This window comes from Stigmatopora argus, chromosome 12 (assembly GCF_051989625.1).
Source record: "Stigmatopora argus isolate UIUO_Sarg chromosome 12, RoL_Sarg_1.0, whole genome shotgun sequence".
NCBI lineage: Eukaryota > Metazoa > Chordata > Actinopteri > Syngnathiformes > Syngnathidae > Stigmatopora > Stigmatopora argus.
Genome location: NC_135398.1, coordinates 11,456,126 through 11,477,053, shown reverse-complemented (window position 1 = coordinate 11,477,053; position 20,928 = coordinate 11,456,126). Strand labels below are relative to the sequence as shown.

At 40.9% G+C, this 20,928-nt stretch overlaps 1 protein-coding gene across 1 annotated transcript; it reads right to left on the bottom strand.

Annotated features, from left to right (window-relative positions):
- Window positions 1-7,585: 7,585 nt before the first annotated feature.
- On the bottom strand, window positions 7,586-19,019 carry LOC144086188 (angiomotin-like 2a). The gene is made up of 10 exons (XM_077616033.1): window positions 18,791-19,019; window positions 16,878-17,623; window positions 15,950-16,118; window positions 13,040-13,274; window positions 10,913-11,208; window positions 10,598-10,773; window positions 10,297-10,398; window positions 9,993-10,189; window positions 9,589-9,717; window positions 7,586-8,763 (listed from the first exon to the last, which is right to left on the bottom strand). Exons 2-10 carry the CDS (start codon window positions 17,555-17,557, stop codon window positions 8,678-8,680), a joined length of 2,070 nt encoding a protein of 689 aa, XP_077472159.1. The 5' UTR covers window positions 17,558-17,623; window positions 18,791-19,019; the 3' UTR covers window positions 7,586-8,677.
- Window positions 19,020-20,928: the final 1,909 nt, after the last annotated feature.

Genomic DNA, 20,928 nt, shown 5'->3' with positions numbered 1-20,928 from the left:
ATCATACACACACATAGTGAGACACACCCTGGTTCAATACAAAGAGTCAGAAGAGAAAAATAGGACTAGAGGCTCCACTCTACCGAGATAACCAGTCGAAAAAGAACTTCTTCCACATTTTTAAAAATAACATCACCATTTATATGGAATCCAAGTCTCACTAATTGACTGCAAGACACCTAAATGGCCACCTCAGGTAAGCATCACATTCAAGTCTTATTACTATGTACACTGTAATATGGGGCACATCTTCAAAAGACACGTTGTTTACTTTAAGGAAGAGGATGGGCAACCTAAAGCACGCGGGTCATTAAAAGTGTTTAATGGGGGCTTTCTTACAATTAAAATACTCTTGAGAATTTGTAATATGGCCAAAAATGCTGCGTAATCATGTCATAAAGTCTGACTGCTACCTAGTGAAGATAATAAACACAGAGAAAACTCATTTTGAGTAGTTTATGTGTTTAATTATGCCATAAAAGCACATAAAAAAAGGTTTCGGACAAAAGCGTGGCACTTTATAATGGTGAAATTATTTTACTCAGTTGCATATTTCATATTGGCTCTTGAATATTAGGTATTAACAGCTGTTTTGGATTTTTAGGTGACGTGAAATAAGGCAAATTTGTGTTTTAAATTCTTAGATGGTTAATTTGCATAAATATTTAGTCATGGGATAAAAAACAAGATATGTTATGTTTCAGTTTGGGAGGGTTAATGAGGATAACAGAGGCATTTTTTTGCAGGAAAAGGGAGAGGATGTGGCATTGTTTGTGACTGAAGTCATCCCAGTGCTCCAGATTTTAAAATGGCGTATTAACATCAACAGGCACACACACTTAAAAAACATCCCTGGTAGAAAAGGACATTAATTCTGCATATCACAGCATGTCCCTAAATCTGCAAAGAAATACCATGTTCCCTCAATAAATAGATTAATATTACTTAATCATCCTGGCATTCTACATTTCTTGCTGCGGTGTTTAAACAAAAGTCCCTATAAGAACAATTTTGTTCAAAGAAAAAGTACTTTACAAGCAGATGGCTTTTTTTTTACATCACAATCAATTAATGTATTCATTTTTTTCTTGGAATGAGTTTCTATTAACATTTTTATATGACTAAAGTTTAAGAAGAAGACTTTTCACAAAGGCCATGAAGTGCAGCATGAAACAGACTGTGAAATTCAGCAGAAATTGGTTAGAGTTCATGTCATTGTAAGTCATTGTCACTGTAGACAATTGTGAATAAACTTCCACATCTGTTTCCTCTCCAGTCCAAGCCGACGTTCTCGATCCCTAACGACAGGGTCACCATGCCGATGCCTATCGTCGCCGTAGCAACTAGGAGTCCTCTAAGAAGTCTGTTGCTTTATAAGCGGACGTTTTCCCTCTACCCTGATTGTTGAACACTGCCTGCTCTGAGAGATGCTTGGTGCATGGAGCACCTTCGTCTTCCCCCTGCTGAGGGTTGCATTAGCTGGTGAATGCTTGTGTCCGCCGGCCACAATTTTGTCCAAATTTCCTTCCGAGGTGCCCACTGGGGTATGTTGCCTCAACTATTCTGGTTCCTTTCTGAACCTAGTGCCCTGGTCACATCTGATCAGACACTCCGATGTTCAAATTCTGGATCTCTCCAGGTGCAACATCTCCTCACTGGAGGTATTTACCGTGGGGGCTTCCCCACTGGAGAAGGTCTATTTAGCCCACAATAGAATTGCAGTGTTACCCCCCTACTTTTTGGCAGGACAACACCACTTGGAGGTGGTGGACCTCAGCTGGAATATGCTGGAGGAGCTTCCCGAAGGATTTCTGTTGGACTCAGACAGCATTCTACAGTTGGACCTGCAGGAGAACCGGCTACGCTCCCTGCCGGCATCAGTACTCCAAAGGCCCATCCTCAGGACTCTAGAGCTTGACAAGAATCCCTGGGATTGTTCATGCTCTTTCCTGGAGGTCTTGGAGTCAGAGGAGCTGGCAAGAAACCTGACATGTGCGGCACCCTGGAACTTGGTAGGTCGGATTTCCCAATCAACCAAGCTCAGTGATGTCTGCCGACCAGCCAGTCTTACCACACTTTTTGTCGCACTCCCAATTTTCATCGTTGCCACTCTCCTGGTTTGTTGGTGTTGCGGTAGGAAGAGAAAGGAAGTCCTAGCATTGGGGGCATCCAAAAAACAGACCCGTTCTAAATCCACTGGTTCTAAGGGGCACAGTGTGCTGTCACCGAAATCAGATGAGCGCGTCAGGGAAGAAATCCTGATTCCACCTGATACCCTTATTCTGGTACCTACAGATGAAGACGAAGCTTTCCAGCCAAGGTCTGTAGAGACGCTCCACATAGCGTCCGAGGGGAGCGGACTCAGCAAGTCGGATACAGATGCGGTTAGTGTGACAGAAGTTCTCAAAGACTCAACAAACCGGGAGAAAGCATACATGACTCAATCGATGCAATACTACAGCTTGGTGCCGGTAATCCAAGTAGATGACTCGGACCATGAGGGTTGACATCTAGATTATTTCCAGTGATTTTAAGAGTGGAACAGCAAAAAATGCTAACACTGCAATTATTACCAGGATGCTTAAGCAATATTAATCTATTCACAGGCTGCTCGGTGAACAAAAGGATTGCACATCCGTCTCATTTTTATAGTATAAATCTCAGCTTCCACCCTCCTGAATTTAATTTACTTTTATTTTTCCCATTAAAAACAATCCTGCTCATTTCTTTGAGTTGCCACGTTTCAGACTTGTTGATACGAATGTGCATGTCATGCCAGAACTCGCTATTTTGGTTTATGCTTTGTCAGCAGTCACATTTCAGGTTGTGCAGCTCAAAGAACACTTCCCAGATGGAAACCTATCAGAAACGAGTACAACTGGAATGCCCAACCACCCTTATGGCGCAAAAAAGAATATGATATGTTTTGCACATCTGTCCCATACTGTATGTGTGGCTAAAATTGAGCAACAATCAGGTTTTATGGACAACTTTGTTTTTGGTGGATCCTTCGAAATAGACAAATTGACCATAAAATGGTCAAATGGTCAATGGTCAAAAAATACAAAAGAAATGGCCTACCTTCTGCACAAAACATGGCTTTGAGACCTTTTTTTTGCAAAGTACACAAGTGAAATAAGAGTCATTCTTCAACCAGCTCCACCACATATTGGAACGTTCCCTGCATCTTTTGGGCATATTTATTTGTAGGTCTACTCAAGATAGACATTCATTTGTTCATATTTTGAGCCACCTCTCCTCATGGGGGTCATGGTGGTGCGGGCAGTAGCAGAGTACACACTGAACTGGTTGCCAGCCAGTCGCAGGGCAGAAGAAAATTAACAATCATGCATGCACACACACATACCTAGGGGCAATTTTGATTGATAGGGGCAATCAGCCTACCATACATGTTTTTAGGAAATTGGAGTACCTTGATAAAACCCACGCAGGCACCGATGGAATGTTCAGATCAGATTAAAATATATAATAAACTGTCATTACCATTCATCCATTCATTTTCATCTTCTATACTGCTCATCCTCAAAAGGGTTGTGGGGATTTCTGGAGCCTAACCCAGCTGTCTTCAGGCGAAAGGCAGACTACACCCTAGACTGGTCGCCAATCAGCCGCAGGGCACACTGTTATTACCACAATACGGCTAATTCAGGTCACTCTGTCTATACTCCGGTTTTCATGTTCAAACACTGCTGAGACTGAAGATCACATGTTCTTTAATGAGATTGAAGTCTTTACCACTTCAATTTCTTTTAATATGCCAACTATGCCAAAATAAAGTGCTTTCAATGAGATTGAACACAACTTAAGTTCTTTAAAAAACTATCTTATGTGTTTTGAATTTGGAGAAGCAGGCCAGCATGCCAATAATTGGACCAAAAATAAGAATGAGTTCTCTTCTTGTCCCTTCTTGCTAATAATATCTCTGATGTTTGGTTTAATGTAGTGAATTTGCTGAAATTGTGTAAAAACATTCTCAAATTGTCAACTTCCTTTTGTTCTTATAATTTGTTATCATCATAAATTCATACCTAAATTCGGGAAATTATGTCTAATTTCAGTATTCCCAAAACAAATGAAAATGTACATTTGATAGCAATTTAACACCAATAAGCACTGAATTCAACTTGGAACATTCCAGGTTCCCTGTAAACCAAATGTCATAGTTAGTTGTAAAAGTTTTTTTGCCACCTTTCACAACCAGTAAAGAGTCTACACTGATATACTAAGATGTTTTTCATTCATCTATAACACATGTGTCAAAGTGGCGGCCCGGGGGCCAAATCTGTCCCGCCGCATCATTTTGTGTGGCCCGGGAGAGTAAATCATGAGTGATGACTTTCTGTTTTAGGATCAAATTAAAATGAAGAGTATAGATGTATATTAAATTTCCTGATTTTCCCCCTTTTAAATCAATAATTGTAATTTTGTAATCCATTTTTTCTGTGTTTTTAGTTCAAAAATCATTTTGTAAAATCTAAAAATATATATAAAAAAGCTAAAATAAACATTGTTTTAGATCTATAAAAAACTGAATATTCAGGGCTTTTAATCCAGTTCTTTTAATCCATTTATAGAAAAAAAATCTAAATATCATATCTAAAATGGTCCGGCCCACATGAAATCGAGTTGACCCGTGAACCAACCAGAGTCTGACACCCCTGATTTATAACAACACTTATCCTTTTCAGGTTCGCAGGGTGCTGGAGCAGACTTTGGGCGAAAAGACAGACAACCCATTTACACCCACAGTCACAATAGGCTGTTATTATTAATATTACTATCTGAGTATGGGATGAATGAAGTTTAATCTAATATAACAAATCACAATTTTAGGGCAGTGTATGTCGTTGAATGCATTTTTGCACGTTTTGCATGCATTTGCATCCAACCAAAAGTATAAATTTTCAATCCATAAAATGACACATACCATTTTATTGCGTCATTTAACTGCATACTGTGAAGGATTCCTTGTGAAGTAAAAACTATATTGCCTTAGGCCAAAGTGTCAAACACATATTGACTCACAGGTGGCAGCAGTGTTATTCACAAGTGCAGGATCCTATGCTCTGTGTCACCCCGGGCAAACCATGTCCTATGTCCAATCCAGATCTTGTGATTTAATGGAGACAGTGAAGTCAATATGGGATTTAATTTATCTGAATCAATATTGAGGTTTTGCGTATGTATTTCTTGCCCTTTCATTCGGTTGGTGGGCCAAACTCAAGGAGTGCTGGAAGTGTGGGAAAAATTGACTCCAATGTTTTTACTAAAGCATTTTGACCCTCAGTGTGCCGTGAAAGGAAAACTGGAATCCTCTGAAATGTGCCTCAGAAGTGTAAATATGGAGATAAGAATCCCCAGCACATGATCATTTGCCCAGTTTATGTAGCAACAACCCAGTTCCTTTAATTGTGTTTGAAATATGGGAGAAATTGTCATGTGACTGAGCAGAAGAAGAAAAAGATTGCAAAAGAAAAATGGCAAGGGCAACGGATCTTGTCAGACCTTAACCTCTGACTCCCATTTTACATATAATCTCCCTTTGTCAAGCTGGCACTGGGAAAGCAAGAGCAAGATAGTGGCGGTTGTGACATGTCAGCTGCCTTTCATGTTCAATGAGGAATGTTGGCCAAGTATTTATGATGCTGTCAGTTGGAAGGCGCGATAAGGACGCAGAGAACTTCATAAAGAAGATTGATGGCTTTTGTATTCGAAGCATCCACACATTCTTCTCAGAGCCACTTCAAATCTCTTGGTCTTGGTTTAGACATGTTGAACATGCTTGCTATGTGTTAATAATGGCAATATCGTAACTGTCAATCTGACCTAGGCTGAGAGTAATAATCCTGGGCCAAATGGAACCAAGCCACAGACTCCGATTGCGGTCTAAAATTAAAGGGAAGTCTGACACCAATATGACGTTATGCCGCAAAACGGGTGAGGTACTTACTTTTTGGTATGCAGGACAGTCGTTCCACTAGTGACAACAACAGCAATCTATGTCTCTGAGCGATCAACTGTGGCATTATGTTTATCTTCAGATCACTGTTCAGAAAGATTTTTGGGGTCACCAATCATAAATATTATTCCTGTTTGACATAAACAATCACCAACCCTTCTTGTATTCATCCTCCAATGCTGAAATGATTGCAATGTAAAACAGAATGATAGCCCATGCTATTCAGATACATGTTAGTGTGTTGTCCTCCTTCTAATGAATGTAATTCAAGGACTGACCATTAAAAAATATAGTTTTTCACTTACTGGCTCTTTCTCTAGCACATCACCGATTGCAGGTTTTACAGTAATGTTTTAGTTAATGCAGACCATTCATTCATTCATTTTCTGATCCGCTTTATCCTCATTAGGGTCTCGGGGGTGCTGGAGCATAACCCAGCTGACTCCAGGCCAGAGACAGGGGACAACACCCTGAATCGGTGGCCAGCCGGTCGCAGTAATGCAGACCAATTATACATTTGAGTTAAGACACTCCACACGTACAACATGATGGTGCACTGTAGATTTTTTTTGCTTCAAATAGTATGGTAGTAATAATAGGGGTGATCCTACATTGCGTTTTTTTGATTATCACGGCCATGTCTGGTCTACATTATCCGCGATATTCGAGGGATTACTGTATTTCCATAATCTAGTCTTTAACTTTGGCAAGATTTTTAAAAGCATTTCTCTACAGGTGTCACATTTGGAAGACCTTAAAGTGACCTGGAAAGCATGTGAGTCACATTCATGACATAGTACCACATCATCGTAACAGTTAGGTCTTGACCTTAAACTGCTAAACCGGTGTTTCACCACAACTGAAACGCCAGTGCTTTCAATTCAACCTGTGGCTTGCATATCTAAAATAGCCTATAAACACCAGAGGTGGGTGCGGCCTGGTATATCAGCGGCAATAAAAAGAAAGTGTGCAGGAATGCAGCACATGCTGCTGGGGAAAGTCAAGGCATTTCAATAGCGTTAATCTGGGAGGGACAGTGTCTTTCTTTGTCTCATATAGGGTGTCGCAATGGGAATGCTAGGCACGAAAAGCATGCTCTTTTGGCGGTAAGGAAGCCGCCCCGAGAAGAGAGAAGAATGCAGCTCTGGTTGTCATTAATGAGAAATGATAAGTCTGTGGTGCAAGTAAAAACCAGGAATGAGGATGTGCTGTATTAATGCGGTGTTTTTTTTCTTCTCTAACTGATAGGTTTTCGAACGGCCCGGCGGCTGAGTGGTTAGTACATCGGCCTCACAGTGGGAGAGCTGGGTTTAAATCCAGATTGGTCCACCTGTGTGGAGTTTGCATGTTCACCCCAGGCCTGTGTGGGTTTTCTTCGGGTACTCCGGTTTCCTCCCACATTCCACAAACATGCATGGTAGGCTGATTGCCCCGAGGTGTGAGTATGAGCGTGAATGGTTGTCTGTCTCCTTGTGCCCTGCGATTAGTTGGCCACCAACTAACCGGTTTCAGTCCATCGCACAGTATGCGTGTCACTTAATTTAATCATTAAAGTTTAATGTAACCAATGAGTGTGGTAACAATGAATGAAAAGACAGAAGCAAACTTATTGAAATTCCAATATTTTATTGCTTTATGAAATGTTGAGTGAACTTCAACTGTAAAAACCATCAAAATACTATGAAGTTGACAGAAATGACTGCCAGAAGTAAACACTCGCTGGGTTGTGTCCAACTTTTGACTTGCACAGCGATTGTCGGGACATAACTTAAGAACAAAAAAGAAACATACAACTCTTTGGTATCTGTCTCAAAGCACTATAGTATTATCTACAATAATAATAATAATACAGATCTCTGAATAAAAATATATTTAGGAACAATAATTATTATTAACCTGTGTTTGTTAGTTGAAAGCTCACATTAAACGCAAAAATTACAATGTTGTCATTTTTAAACTCCCACAGTAACAGCATCCGAGCCAGCAGCATGGCCGTTTGGGGGAGATTAAACATTGCATATGCACACACGAATCAGCTCTGAATGAATTCAACCCTCCTCACACACATTTACAACAACATCAATTCCGTGTCAGTTGTGCCCCCCCCCAAAAAAAAACTGACAATAAGCCACATCTAATTATGTGATTTTGTGATTCTCGTCTTTAAGAAGAACCAGCTGTGTCAAGAACAAGCAAAACTTGAGCAATTCAACAGTGTTTTCTGTTATAAATTAGTGAGCAACTGGGACGAAATTGAGGTTACTCAGGTTAAAAAAACATGTTTTGTTGGAGGGGAATGCTGAATATTTACAGGATCTCAGAGAGAAGAGAGAGAGAGAAAGAATGATAAATACTACTCTGTTTTGTCATTCACCGGTTTTGGGAAATAAGATTGTGAATATTAAGATGACAGGAAAGAAGCAGCAATTTTATCCATTCCATTCAATATATAAATATGTTGGCAGACACACACCAATCACAATCCAAAATACTGTCCGAGTACCTGGGAAAAGTCTTGGGGCAACTGCCTGCAGCCGCCAGTCAGAGCACAGCTCTTTCTCGAAAAGTGGGAAAAACAACCCCACCCACCCCATTCATTTCCCTCAGTATTCATGCTTTTTTTTTTACATCCAAAATCTTCTTCCTGTGACAGACTTCACACATTTCGGGAATTCTTTCTCACACGTTTCTGTCCTATTAAATAAAGATTTCCACTGCATCCGAATCCAATTCTTCCAGGCCTCGGAAGGGGTTTAGTAGCAACTTCTTTGGTGTTGTCATATCTGTGGGAGAAATAAGAAGAAATGGGTTGAAAATTAATTATTTAATTGAATTATATCATCACTAAAACATTGATACAAACTGTTGACTAAACCTTCAAAATTGACCAATCTTGGGTTTCGTCAATTGCATGTATTTTTTTTCTTAAAGAACAAAAAACCTTGAAAAGTTCAACAAATGAAGACAATACAATCTGATGGATGAGTGAACCATTGCCAGACGCAATTCCATTATGAGTAAGTTAAAAATGGCGCTAGCAATTATGCTATAAAGTATATGATTTTCATATCTGATCTGCATCCATGGATTTAATGCAGAGATGATCCCCCACCAGTCAATATAGAAAAAGAAATTCAGGACATTTAAAGGATTTATTTCCCAAAATGATATCTGAAAAACTTAATTTCTCATACATCACTTTGTCACTATCCCCTCTTTAATGTTACGTACTGTCGTTAGTAATGTGGGCTCGAATATTTAATACGAAAACTGCTGACAAAATGGAGGCCTGTCTGCTATTAGCGACTAAAGGTTAATGGTAGTTTTCCACACTCAAACAGGCTTCTGTGGAAAAATGTGCTCAGTCGACAAGATTCCCATAGTTTCTAAAGCATGCACATTCCAGATAGTATCTCATAAGCCACAGCACGGTTAATCAATAAATCCGCCTTCAAGACTCCTTACAGTCAACGTTCTTTTTTTATGGCGGCAATTCTCTAAGCGTGTGCGACTCCCTCACGCAATGCTTGTAAAAAAAAAATAATTGCCTGCGGAGTGAATGATCAGCTTCTCGTAAACAAAATCCGCATAACTGTGTGATTACTCACCGGAGCTAAGCTTGATGACACCGGATGCCTCGTTGCCTTTCGATTCCGTCTGCCGTTCCAACGTTCCGGGTTCCGACTGAGCGGAAAACGTGTGGCTCGGCAACGTCTGGTCGTCAGAGAGACTTTTACCTATGGGGACATCATCAGGATTGGAATGAATAACGGTTGCTTTGAAATGTGTCCCACGACGAGAGTTATGTGCACTTATACTATTTCGATATAGTACTTGTATTTTTGTATAGGCGCGAAAACATGTAGTATGGTAGTAATAATAGGGGTGATCCTACTTCGAGGTTTTTCCATTATCGCGGCCGTGTCATGTACATTATCCGCGATATTTGAGGGATTACGGTAGATAGTTTTCTATTGTCTTGTGAGCACATTGCTAAATTTCTGCCACTCACCTCGACCCTTGGAGGCACTTTTTGTTGTGAAAATGGAGGGCGTGGACGCGGCCAGTCTCAGGGGTGAACCGGCTACGCTCAGTAAGTTGGTTCGGGGACTCTGCTCATCCTTCCGACCTTGGTCTTGGTGCAGCCGCTGGGTAAGGATCTTGATCACTGCGTCCTTTTCTAGGATTTGAGCATAGAGAGCACGAATCCTGGAAGAAAACAGACGGACGGTATTAGATTAGCTCCGCGGAACAACAAGTGGAACTCTTGGACGTTCTTTTAACAAGTTGAGGACTTTTTTCCCAAAGGCTCCCACCTATTTTCCATTTCTTGATTGCGGAAGTCCGCGACTGGCAGGTCTTCGTTAAAACTGTTATTGGAGGAATGGCAGGGCGAGTGGTTGATGATAGTGGTGTCTCTGTAAAAGGACAATCAAATTAGGGTTTACAGATCACTCGAAAGGACATTCCAAAGCATTTTCAATGCCTCTTGCACTGTTCTTTGCTATTTGTATTTGGCTGGAACAGATTAAGGACTTTTTAATTCATCTTATTTGATGAACAAACCAACAATGTTACAAGGTTGATCACAGACCAAAATTTGTTAAACTGTAGTACCTCTGTGCCGCGGCAGTGGCAGCCACTTCCATGGCGAACTGTCTCATGGTGCTCTCCTCCAAATACTTCTGCTCCCAGCGCACCATGTCGGCCTCCAGCGCCAGGATGCGTTCCTCGCGCTCCCGCAGACGCTCTTGGAGGGAACCCATGGTTACTCCGGGTGGTTGGGACTGGCGCTGTGAAGGAAGAACTGTTGTTGAGCAACTACACTTTAATAGGTTTGTGTGTCCACTCCTTTGGAATTCCTGTTCTGTGTGTGGTCTGTCATTATTTCTCAGTTAAGAAAACATGTTTATTTTGTATAGGTTGACGTACCTGCTGAGCCCTCAAACTCCTCAGCTCCTGTTCTAGTCTCGTCCTGAGCTTCATCTCCAGACTCTCCCTCTTCTCGCAGGTAGACTGCAGTTGGGCCAGGGCGCTTTGGAGCCTCTCCACCTTCTCTACGTAAGCCCTTTTCCTGCGCAACTCTTCCTCCAGTTGACGTCCCCTTCCCCGGGCCGTCTCCAAGGCCTCTTCAAGCCTCTTGGTGCGGAGGCTCTGTTCCTCTGACGCGGCCCGCAACCGTTCAGCTTCTCGCTCCATGCGCTCTCGTTCCACGTTCTGCTCCTCGTCTGCGAAGAAAGACAAGAACGCTCAATTCCCAATCAATGTTCCCTCTAATTTTTCGTTGGTCTGAGCAGAAAGTCAACCTCCCTGAGCGCACTGAGTACCAGTGTGAGCGACATCATCGGTACTCGGATGATTCGCCTAAAGACGTTTCGCCGACGGACGTTTGACAGACGGGCAGGTCGCCGAATGAACGTTCGGCGGAACGTCCATTCGGCGACCTGTCCATTTTTCATGTAAAACATGCTGTAAAACACGAAAAACATAAGTGGACAGAGCTACTGCCACTTGCTGCCGCTTAAACGGCGCCATCATGGGGAAAGGGGTAAAAAAAAAAAAAAAAAAAAAAAAAAAAAATTGCGCACGCGCGCAGCTTAGAGGGAACACTGTTCCCAATAATGTGGTACATGTACATTAAATAACATGGGGGGTAAAAATGATGATTTTGAGAAATCATCATCGTTAGAATTGTTTTTTTCAGAGAAGCGATTCTCCAATTGGGGTACACGGTTTCAATCAGGTTGTGTGTATAGCAATTTGTCAAGGAAATGTTCAAACTTTTACTACATTTGGACAGTTTTTGATTACAAGTAAGTTAAATTTAATGACTATGATTTTTTTAAAAACCTTACAGAGCACTCATTTACCCTAACTTAAATATGACGTGTTTCCAAAAAGTTTGAGTTCTGATTTAGGATCTTGAGAATCCTTCTCCCCACTCCTCCAGAGTGGCGAGCGTGAGCGATGCGCTTGTGGAATGTCAAGAGGAGGAAGGAGAAGAAAAAAAATAGGGAAGGGGTGGGGAGCGGGGGGGCGCCCTACCCCTTTGACCCACATAGCGAGGGCTTTAGAATTCCTGATCAAGGCCGTACAAACACCGGCATACCAGTTAAGCCCAGTTCCTCTCGCAGCTACCATTAATCAGTCTTACAACAGGTAGGTGCTGGTATGAGAAAGGAAAATGGGATGGATTGGTCATTTCTATCCACAGTGCGGAAATTTCGAGCTGTTTCATTTCACTCTGCTCCTTGCAACGTGGATTGAATTTGCTAAAACCTTCTTAGAGAGGATGTGGAGGTTACGCAAGGAAAATTCCTGCATGTTTGAGACTCTTAGCTACAAAGAGACTCCACACCATCTTAATCCAACCAAGCATGTTGATTACAATGGCGATAGGACTCCAAAAGGGTAAACGGATAGGAATTTTGAGCATTTGAATGCATTTTGAAAACGGCTATGGAACACACAAGATGACTAAAATGTCACACCAAACATAAATACCGTATTTTACAGACTATAAGTCACTAGTATAAGTGGCACTAGCAAAAAACAATGCACAATGAAAGGGGAAAAATATAGAAGTTGCGCGGGAATATAAATTATATAACATTAGAAGTTAAAGTACCGTATTTTCACGACTATAAGGCGCACCCTCAATGAATGACACATTTTAATTTTTTTCCATATATAAAGCACACTGGATTATAAGGCGCCCTGTCTATTTTGGAGAAAATTTAAGACTTTTAAGTGCGCCTTATAGTCGTGAAAATATGGTAATAGTAAATCCAGAAAACAGTCAAAACCAACAAGTTTTGATCTAACATATTAATAGTTAATAGTCTAACTATAGCCTAAAAAACAGCCTAAGAAGATGTTGGTGGTCAGAGTTAAAACCATAAAAGAGATATATAAGTCACGAGCTCAGCCAAACGTGTGCGACTTATAGTCAGGAAAATACGGTACTTAATAGTACCAAAATGCCACATTTTGTCCATATTACTGGAAAATAGGAAAATCGTACATTTAATGACATTAACCGAATGAAAAAAAACTTACTTTGCTCAAGAAGTTTAGCCATGATGTGCTGGTTGTGGTCAGCAACCTGCACTTCTTTGGCGGCATGTGTCCGGGCCTTTTCCAAGTTCTCCTTCAAGTCTCGGTTGAAATCCTTCAGTCGGCGGATTTCATCCACCAGCCTCCTCCTCAGCGTTTGCTCCAGAGTCTCTCGCTTACTGCTTCCATGCATTAGTTTCTCGTAGGCCTCGGATATGCGTTGGATTTCCTGCTCCAACTGGGGAAGGACAGAAATAGACAGAGAAAGAATTTTTTGGTTAACCTACTGACATGATGGGGAGGAGCTGGAATGTTGCTTTTTCTTGTTACGCTCCACTGGATAGGACTTCTTATAGTAAGGTCTGATAACTGCAGCTTGGGGTTTCACCAAATATTTGAAATATATATATAATTTTTGCCCTGTGATTGTCTGGCAACCAATTCACAGGGTGACCCCTGCTTACTGCCCACTTTTGGCTGGGAAAGGGTCCAGCTCCACCTGTCACCCTAATTAGGATAACCGGTAAAGAAAATGAATAGAGAATAAATTATTTATAAGGTCTTTTAAAAAAAATAAACTTTCCAATTTTGAGGGGGAAACAGCTTTTTTCCCCACAAGAATGATGTAAGGCAAGTTTTTTTTTTCTAGAATTTGTCCAATTTTAGGGAAGCATTTGGACAATATCTTTAAATTTTAGTTTTTTTAAGTTTTGTTTGAGAATATAATCCATTTTGAACAATGAAAATCTATATTTTTCTTTATCAAGAATAAATGTCAGAGGTTTTCCCAGAAAATTTATTGTACCTGAAAAAAAGTTGCATTTTAAAATACCCTTGTCCACAAAAAAGAGCAATAAAATTTGGACCTATTTTTTAAAGGTTTTTTTTCATCGCAACATAATGACTTAAAATAAATACTAGGTAACTTCTTCTTCTTCTTTTCTTTCTTATAGCATTTCCGAGTGCACATGATGTTGAACAGACGTTAGGATTATGATCAAAATGCTGGAAAAAAATCTCATTGGGCTCTAAAACGTTTATGTCCATACATTAAACTGCATGTGTTAGTTTGTGTGTGTGTTTTTGCATGCTGCATTTCCCAGGAGGAATTCCAGCCTGCACCACTCCCCGTGAGACTGATTTATATCGACATTCCTGTGGGATGATAGCCGCCATTCCAGGTTCATGCCAGCACACAAACTTACACCCGCAATTTAACGTACTTACAAAGAGAAACACACATCAGTCGGCGGAGCTATGCCAATTGAAAGAAGGTACGCATACCTGCGCCTGGGCTATGGAAATTCCCCCCCAAAAATTACAGCCAACATTACATGCATGTTTACTCAGGACTGCGGCCTGAGACAGGAGAAATCTTTCCAACCCCTCGTAATCACTCTTTTCGCCTAAGCCATGTGACATAACTCCAGCGATTTTTGTGGCGCATGCATTGAAAGTTATTTCCACCTCAATAAAATAAATTGTAAGCCACCTTTTCCAACCAGGCGGCCGCATGACACACTTTAACCCCCGCGAGGGATTCAACAAAAAGAATTGAAAGGGAACAAGCCTTGTGTGAGCCCATTCCTGTTCCAACCCTAAAGCCTGTTATACACAGAAAACATGAAAATGGAAAGCTGGCACATTCTTACTCTATAGTGCGTGGAGTGCTTCAGATGAACAACCATTAAAGGGTTTTGCTACAGTAAATATAATTATGTTTAGGGGTAAATCACTCTTTAAACAAGATACATGACAGGATGATTGCTCAGGATAATCTTTAAAGGATCATCTGTATGTTTGGACTCCTATTTAGGTGTTTTTTTTTCACTTCACTTTTTCATGTTGGACAGCTGTTTTTGAAAGACAACCCAAGCGAACAGTTGTTTGCCTTTACTTAGCCTTTTCTGTACTGGAAATATGCAGCTGCCACTTAACATATTTTAGAAGGGACGACCAGAAAAGACACCGTAGTGTTCGGAATCGGCCGCGATCCTCTGATTGGCAACGGTGGGCCAAGTGTGGACAGGTCGTATGTTAGTTTCTTTTTCAGGGCTGGGCCGTTAGACAGCACTAGATGGAGTGACGCCCTGCACACAGCTGACGGGGATGGAGAGGGTGGGGGTCGATGGCAGGTGGCAAGCGGCTGTGTAAAAAGTGAAAGGTCTCTTTTGTTCGCAGCCAACTGCTCTTTGCACGCATTCTGGCTTTTGACCCTGACTAGATGCCTATGGATGTTTTTTTCTCTCTCTCCATTTGGTGGTAGAAATTGAATCAGTAAAATTTGAACTGGGTTGTGATGTCAGTTTGTTTTCTGAGCGCCTATTGAGCAAATAATCAAGTGCGACATCTGGAGTCATCTTTTGAATGTCAATCAAAAGCAACTAGAATTACGCCTTTTTTTTAAAATCCAAAAAGCATCTTCATGTTTTGTATTGAAGAACTGATGAAGAAAGGACTTGCTGATCACAACCGCGGTATTTGGCAACTCTGCTTTAACAGCCTACTTTGGGTTTTATTGGGTGACACAAGGATCGTAGAGGAACATTCTTGCGCTCTTCCAATTGTCATAAATGAAAAACGTGTTCGGTATGAATGATGGTGAAGCTTCATGTGTGTGGTCAATAACAAGTTTGGGCAAAAAAATGGTTTCTGTGATTGTGATGTGAAATGGAACAACAACTAAAGTCAATGGAAGAATGTGTGTCAGGTGTCTTATATATTTAATTCCTAACGGATTGTTAGTGGTGTGTTTTGCTGCTGAGAGTTACGTAATGATAAATATAAATTCTGCCCAATATTTAAGTTTTTTTGCCCTTTGCGGAGTCTGCAGCATTTTAAAATCACTTTCAATGTTTAATATCTATTTGTCTGTAGTCATTTTTAAACTCTTCCGTTTATCTCTGTCCTCACCTTCTGAATACGGCCACTTTTCTCCCGGTGAACTTCAAGTTCTTGCCTCAGCCTCTCGTTCTCCATGAACAGAAGCTCCACTTGGTTAGGCTCCTCCAAACCAGCAGAGGGCAAGCTGGTGAACGCATTGTAGCAGGAGATGTCGCTTGGCTGGCCAGACTGAATGTACCTGGAAGGGTGAGACAATGTTAAGTGACACCGTCCTGGATCGGCGCCACCTCAACTCTTATACGAGCGCCGGGGACAGCCTGGAGGCTTGAAGCCTTGTACAATAAAGTCTCTATTCCAGCTCCTTGGTCATCAGACGCAGTGGCTCCAGAAAAGAATGTCAAATCCGGTACTATACTATTTTTGAAAGCCAAAGTAAGCATGTAAGGTGTTCCAGCTACAGCATGCCAAGAATGACAAATACATTCGGATGGCTGCTGCTTTTAAAAGAATGGAAAGCATGACTAAAGTGTCTGTTTATGCCCTGGCAACCCGTGCATTTTGGCCTTTACATGCAGGCTGGATTATTATTGGACAAAAGGAAAATTTAACAGAAACCAAGGCATAGCGGTAGAGGCAAAAAAAATGCTATGAAATTAGGAAAGTAATCAATTATTAAAATATAATATAATTACATAGAACAAATATCAGGATAGAGTGGGTTGTAAATGTAGGTCAGTACTGGTGATAGTGTTAGGTCTGACTCTGAGCAACTGTGAGGAACTATACTCTTTCCGAAAGGCCAAAGCAAGCATGTAAGGTGCTCCAACCGCAGCATGCCAACTATTACAAATATCTTTGGGCCAGCGCTGCTTTAAAAAGAAGGAAAGTATGACTCAAGTATGTGTTTACGCATGTGAAACTCAACAAGGAGCCACACCACAGAGTGTGATGTCATGCTGCTTTTCAGTGAATAGATGCAATTAAACTCAGTTTTTACCTGTGCTGCGGCGCCTGTGCTGCCTCTTGGGCCTGGTGGGGGATGAATCCTTGTCCCTGGACGGTAGCCGAGTACTCAGGTGGCGGGTTACGTTTCTCCAGGCTCTGGGTGCCCCACTGTGGGTAGAAAGCCAGCTCGGGATAGCTCTGAGAAACGCTCTTGACAGTTTCTGCTCGGGAAGCTGCGTCGTTCCTCTCCAAGGAGATTTGCATCCGATGCTCGCTGAGGGACCGAGCGTGGGCGCACTTTCGCTCCATCTCGTCCACCTCTTCGTGGAAAACTCCCTCCTGGGACTGTCTACCGGGGCTCGGTGGCGCCCAGTGGGTGGCCAGGTATTGAGAATGCGCCTTGGCTTGCTCGTAGGTGGGCAGTTCCTCGCCGTGGAGCTGGTAGACTGGAAAGCCACTTTCTGAGTGGTGGAAGTCACCTTGGTGCTCTTGACCCTGGGGTTCTTGTCTAGCGGAGAGCTGGGGGAGCGGAGGCTCCTCCTGGGTGAGACTCTCCAGAGAGGACCTTGGGCTACGGCCAATGTCGCCCCCGCTGTTGCTTCCGCTGCCCCCGCGCAGTGCCTGCTGCTGAATGGCGAGTAAGGTGCGAGTGTCGGTGGGGTTTCCGTAGCGAAGCTGCTCCTGGATGAGTCGGTGCAAAACCGTGCCGGACGGCTCCTCTGTGGACGCCATACTGATCCACAACGTGGATTCTGCTCAGGTTTTTTTTTTTAGATTTCACTCAAGTGGCTACAACATCTACAGACAAGGAGGATGTGCTTGGATTAGCATGGCTGATGAAACACAGATCATGACACATGCAAATAGTATTTAAGCAGAAGTATCTTTTCACACCCCAAACTAAATCACTCAGCACTTAATGAGAATTGGAGTCAACCACCGTATGACTACTTACAGAAACATTTAGATTTCAGGATTTAACACCTTGCCTTGAATGATCACTACTAGATTTATTGAATGAGAATAGGAGGTGTCTATTGAGAGTAGATTACCAATAAACGGATCCCAATTGGGTCCTCTAAAATCCTGTCAAATTGTTAACACCATAACCATGTATTCGGTTTCTCAGACTTAGGTCCAAACCATTTTTTTGTAAACAGTCAGTGAGAACTGATCACATCCCTCTTAAGCGGCCCACTCTCTGGGGTTAGGTTTTCTTTGCCTTGTCTCTTTCAAAGGACCAACTCCAGTGTACAATGAACAGAAAGCAGTCCAGGTTAATGTGGCCAAAAGTCTTCCTCCAAGTAAAAATGCCATGGGAACCCTTTAATACCGCATTCCTCTTTAAATGAAAAGTAAAGGGCATTCAAGAGGAACAGTGTTAAGGTGAGATCAGACACATCGAAGACAAACCAGACTTAGATCTTCTCCAAATGTGGTTTTGTTGTAGTCTCAATGCAGAATTTGGCCCTTATACACATTGCCCTGGGGCTTTTTTCAAGTAAGCTGAGAACCAAAAATACAGAATGGAGGCCCTTTTAAGAAGATATTACGCATCATTAAGTAACTGATGTAGTATGATCAATGTATGACACAATAGTTGCCATTTATGTTTTCCTAAAGTATCAGCTAGGACTCAAAAACAGATTTTTGAGCAATGGTTGTTGAAACCAAAAAGGGGAAAAGAGTATTCCTATCTCTCAACAGCGACAGCATAAAAATGTGGAGACTTTTTTCACAGCAAGCCAGGAAAAAAAAGCATGCGGCCAAAATTCCAGTCTCAAGGGGCACTCAAAAGTACACAAAAGAAGTTCTGGCATTTGGGAATTACTCTTACTTTCTTCTAATCTTACTTTGAAATCACCTTAAGGAACTTTACGAGAATCTGCTTTTTGATCATGTTTGTTCGGGGGGGTTGTGTGTGGGGGGGGAGGACTCAAAAAGACAAAAAAAAGTCAGTCTTACCAGATCAAGCTTTCATCCTAACGACAAAGGGTATCTCTGATGTGTGGAATTCCAAGTTTTTCCTAATAATTCCAACTCCGTGTGCTTCTTTTCTTCTTTCGGGCTGACTTTGAGGAACTAAAACTCACGTCCTCCCTTTTGCTGTTGCTGCTGTGTGAAATGCTGCTTATGCTGGGGGAAGCAGGCGGGCCGATAATAAACCAGCAGGGAGGAGGGACCGAGTTAGGAATGCCAGGAATGCTCAACTGGAGCTCCCTCAGGGATCAGACGTGTAAAAAGCAACCAGTGGGGGGAGGAAGAGGAGGAGGAGGAGAGGGAGGAGGAAGAGACGGGAGGTTTTGCTGGGTTTTTATCTTTTAACAGTGTGAAATATATATAAAAACACAAGTATATATGTTTATAAAATCTACATAAAGAAAAGTACAGCACATATATTGATTCTCATTATGAATAAGTGTAAATAATAGGGGTCAAATTAGGTATATATTTTATTAGAAATGTAAAAAGTACAAATTGACTTTACTGTCAATCATATAGTGCAGGGGTGGCCAAGTCCGATCCTCGAGAGCCCCTAACCAATCTGTTTTCCATTTCTCTCTCCACCAACACTCCTGAATCAAATAATCGGGATTGGTATGAAGATCATTTGATTCAGATGTGGTAGAGGAGGGAGATATGGAAAACAGACTGGATAGGGGCTCTCGAGGACCGGAGTTAGCCACCCCTCATATAGTGGAACCTTGTAAATTTTATACACCAATCAAAAGACTCGTCAAATGCCACTCAAAATAAGAACATAGACACAGGAATCTATAAACATATTGTTTTCTCACAAAAACCTAAACAAAAATGATGCCACTTTTTATCAACTTTTTTATTTACATCTTATCTATACATGACCTAAGAAAAGTAATTGAGACCTGATTCTCACTTGTTGTGCCAAAAGCAAATTAAAAGGAATATAATATGTGTTATAATACAGTGTAATTTTCTGTGTATTACACAGGAAATTGGAATCATTAATTCCTTGTATGACTGGATGAATTTCCTGGGTATGATCTTTTTTGCCATTCTGATGACAAACGAGTAGAGTTCATGAAAGATGTAAAGTATAAAAATGAGTAGTCTTTGATCAAAAGCCAGGTATCAAACTAAAGTCATTAAAATTGTGTTTTTTCATATGCATATACAGCAGTGAAAAGCAGGAAAAACTAACCATTATCCCTCATATATATATATATATATATATATATATATATATATATATATATATATATATATATATATATATATATATATATATATATATATATATATATATATATATATATAGCAGAAACTGAAAATGAATGAATGAACTACATATAAGATATAACTAATATATAAGATTTAATACTATTGGGGAAACACGAATAAAGGATAATATTAAAAATACACACATATATGTATATAGTATATATATATATATATAAATATAAATATATATATATATACTATAGGTGTGTGTGTGTGTATTTTTTAATATAATCCTTTATTAGTGTTTCCCCAACCATATTAAATCGTATATCTTATATGTAGTTCATTCATTCATTCATTTTCAGTTTCGCTTTTCCTCAAAAGGGTCCCAACAAAATGTAGACTTTATTCATGCATTTTAATGCCTGTCCTATAGCTATTTAATTTTTGAAAAACATTGTTCAGTATAGACATGATGCAAAAAATGAACAGACAGGTTCACAAATAGGGAACAAATCAGTTGTCAACACTGTCAGTTCTACATCAGCTTTTGAAAACCAGCTCCTGTTTATTGTTATTAGTGTAACAGTTACACTGAAACCCGTGCACATCCGCAACCATATATTTTCAACACTGAAAGCCCCCCAAAAAAGAACCCAAAACAAATCATTTCCAAATAATTAACAGAACAAATTGCTTAATCACCTAGACCTACTTAAAACAGTCACAAAGTAGGCCACTTGAATTGATTGCTTTACAGTATACAATATGTGATTGGTGGCCCACGGCACATGATCTCATTAGAAACAAAAATCTATGCCACTAACGAGCAAAGTATTGAGGTTGTGCTCGTGTTTGTGTATGAGTGCACTCTTGGCCTTGTCTCTGTTGGTGGACTACGC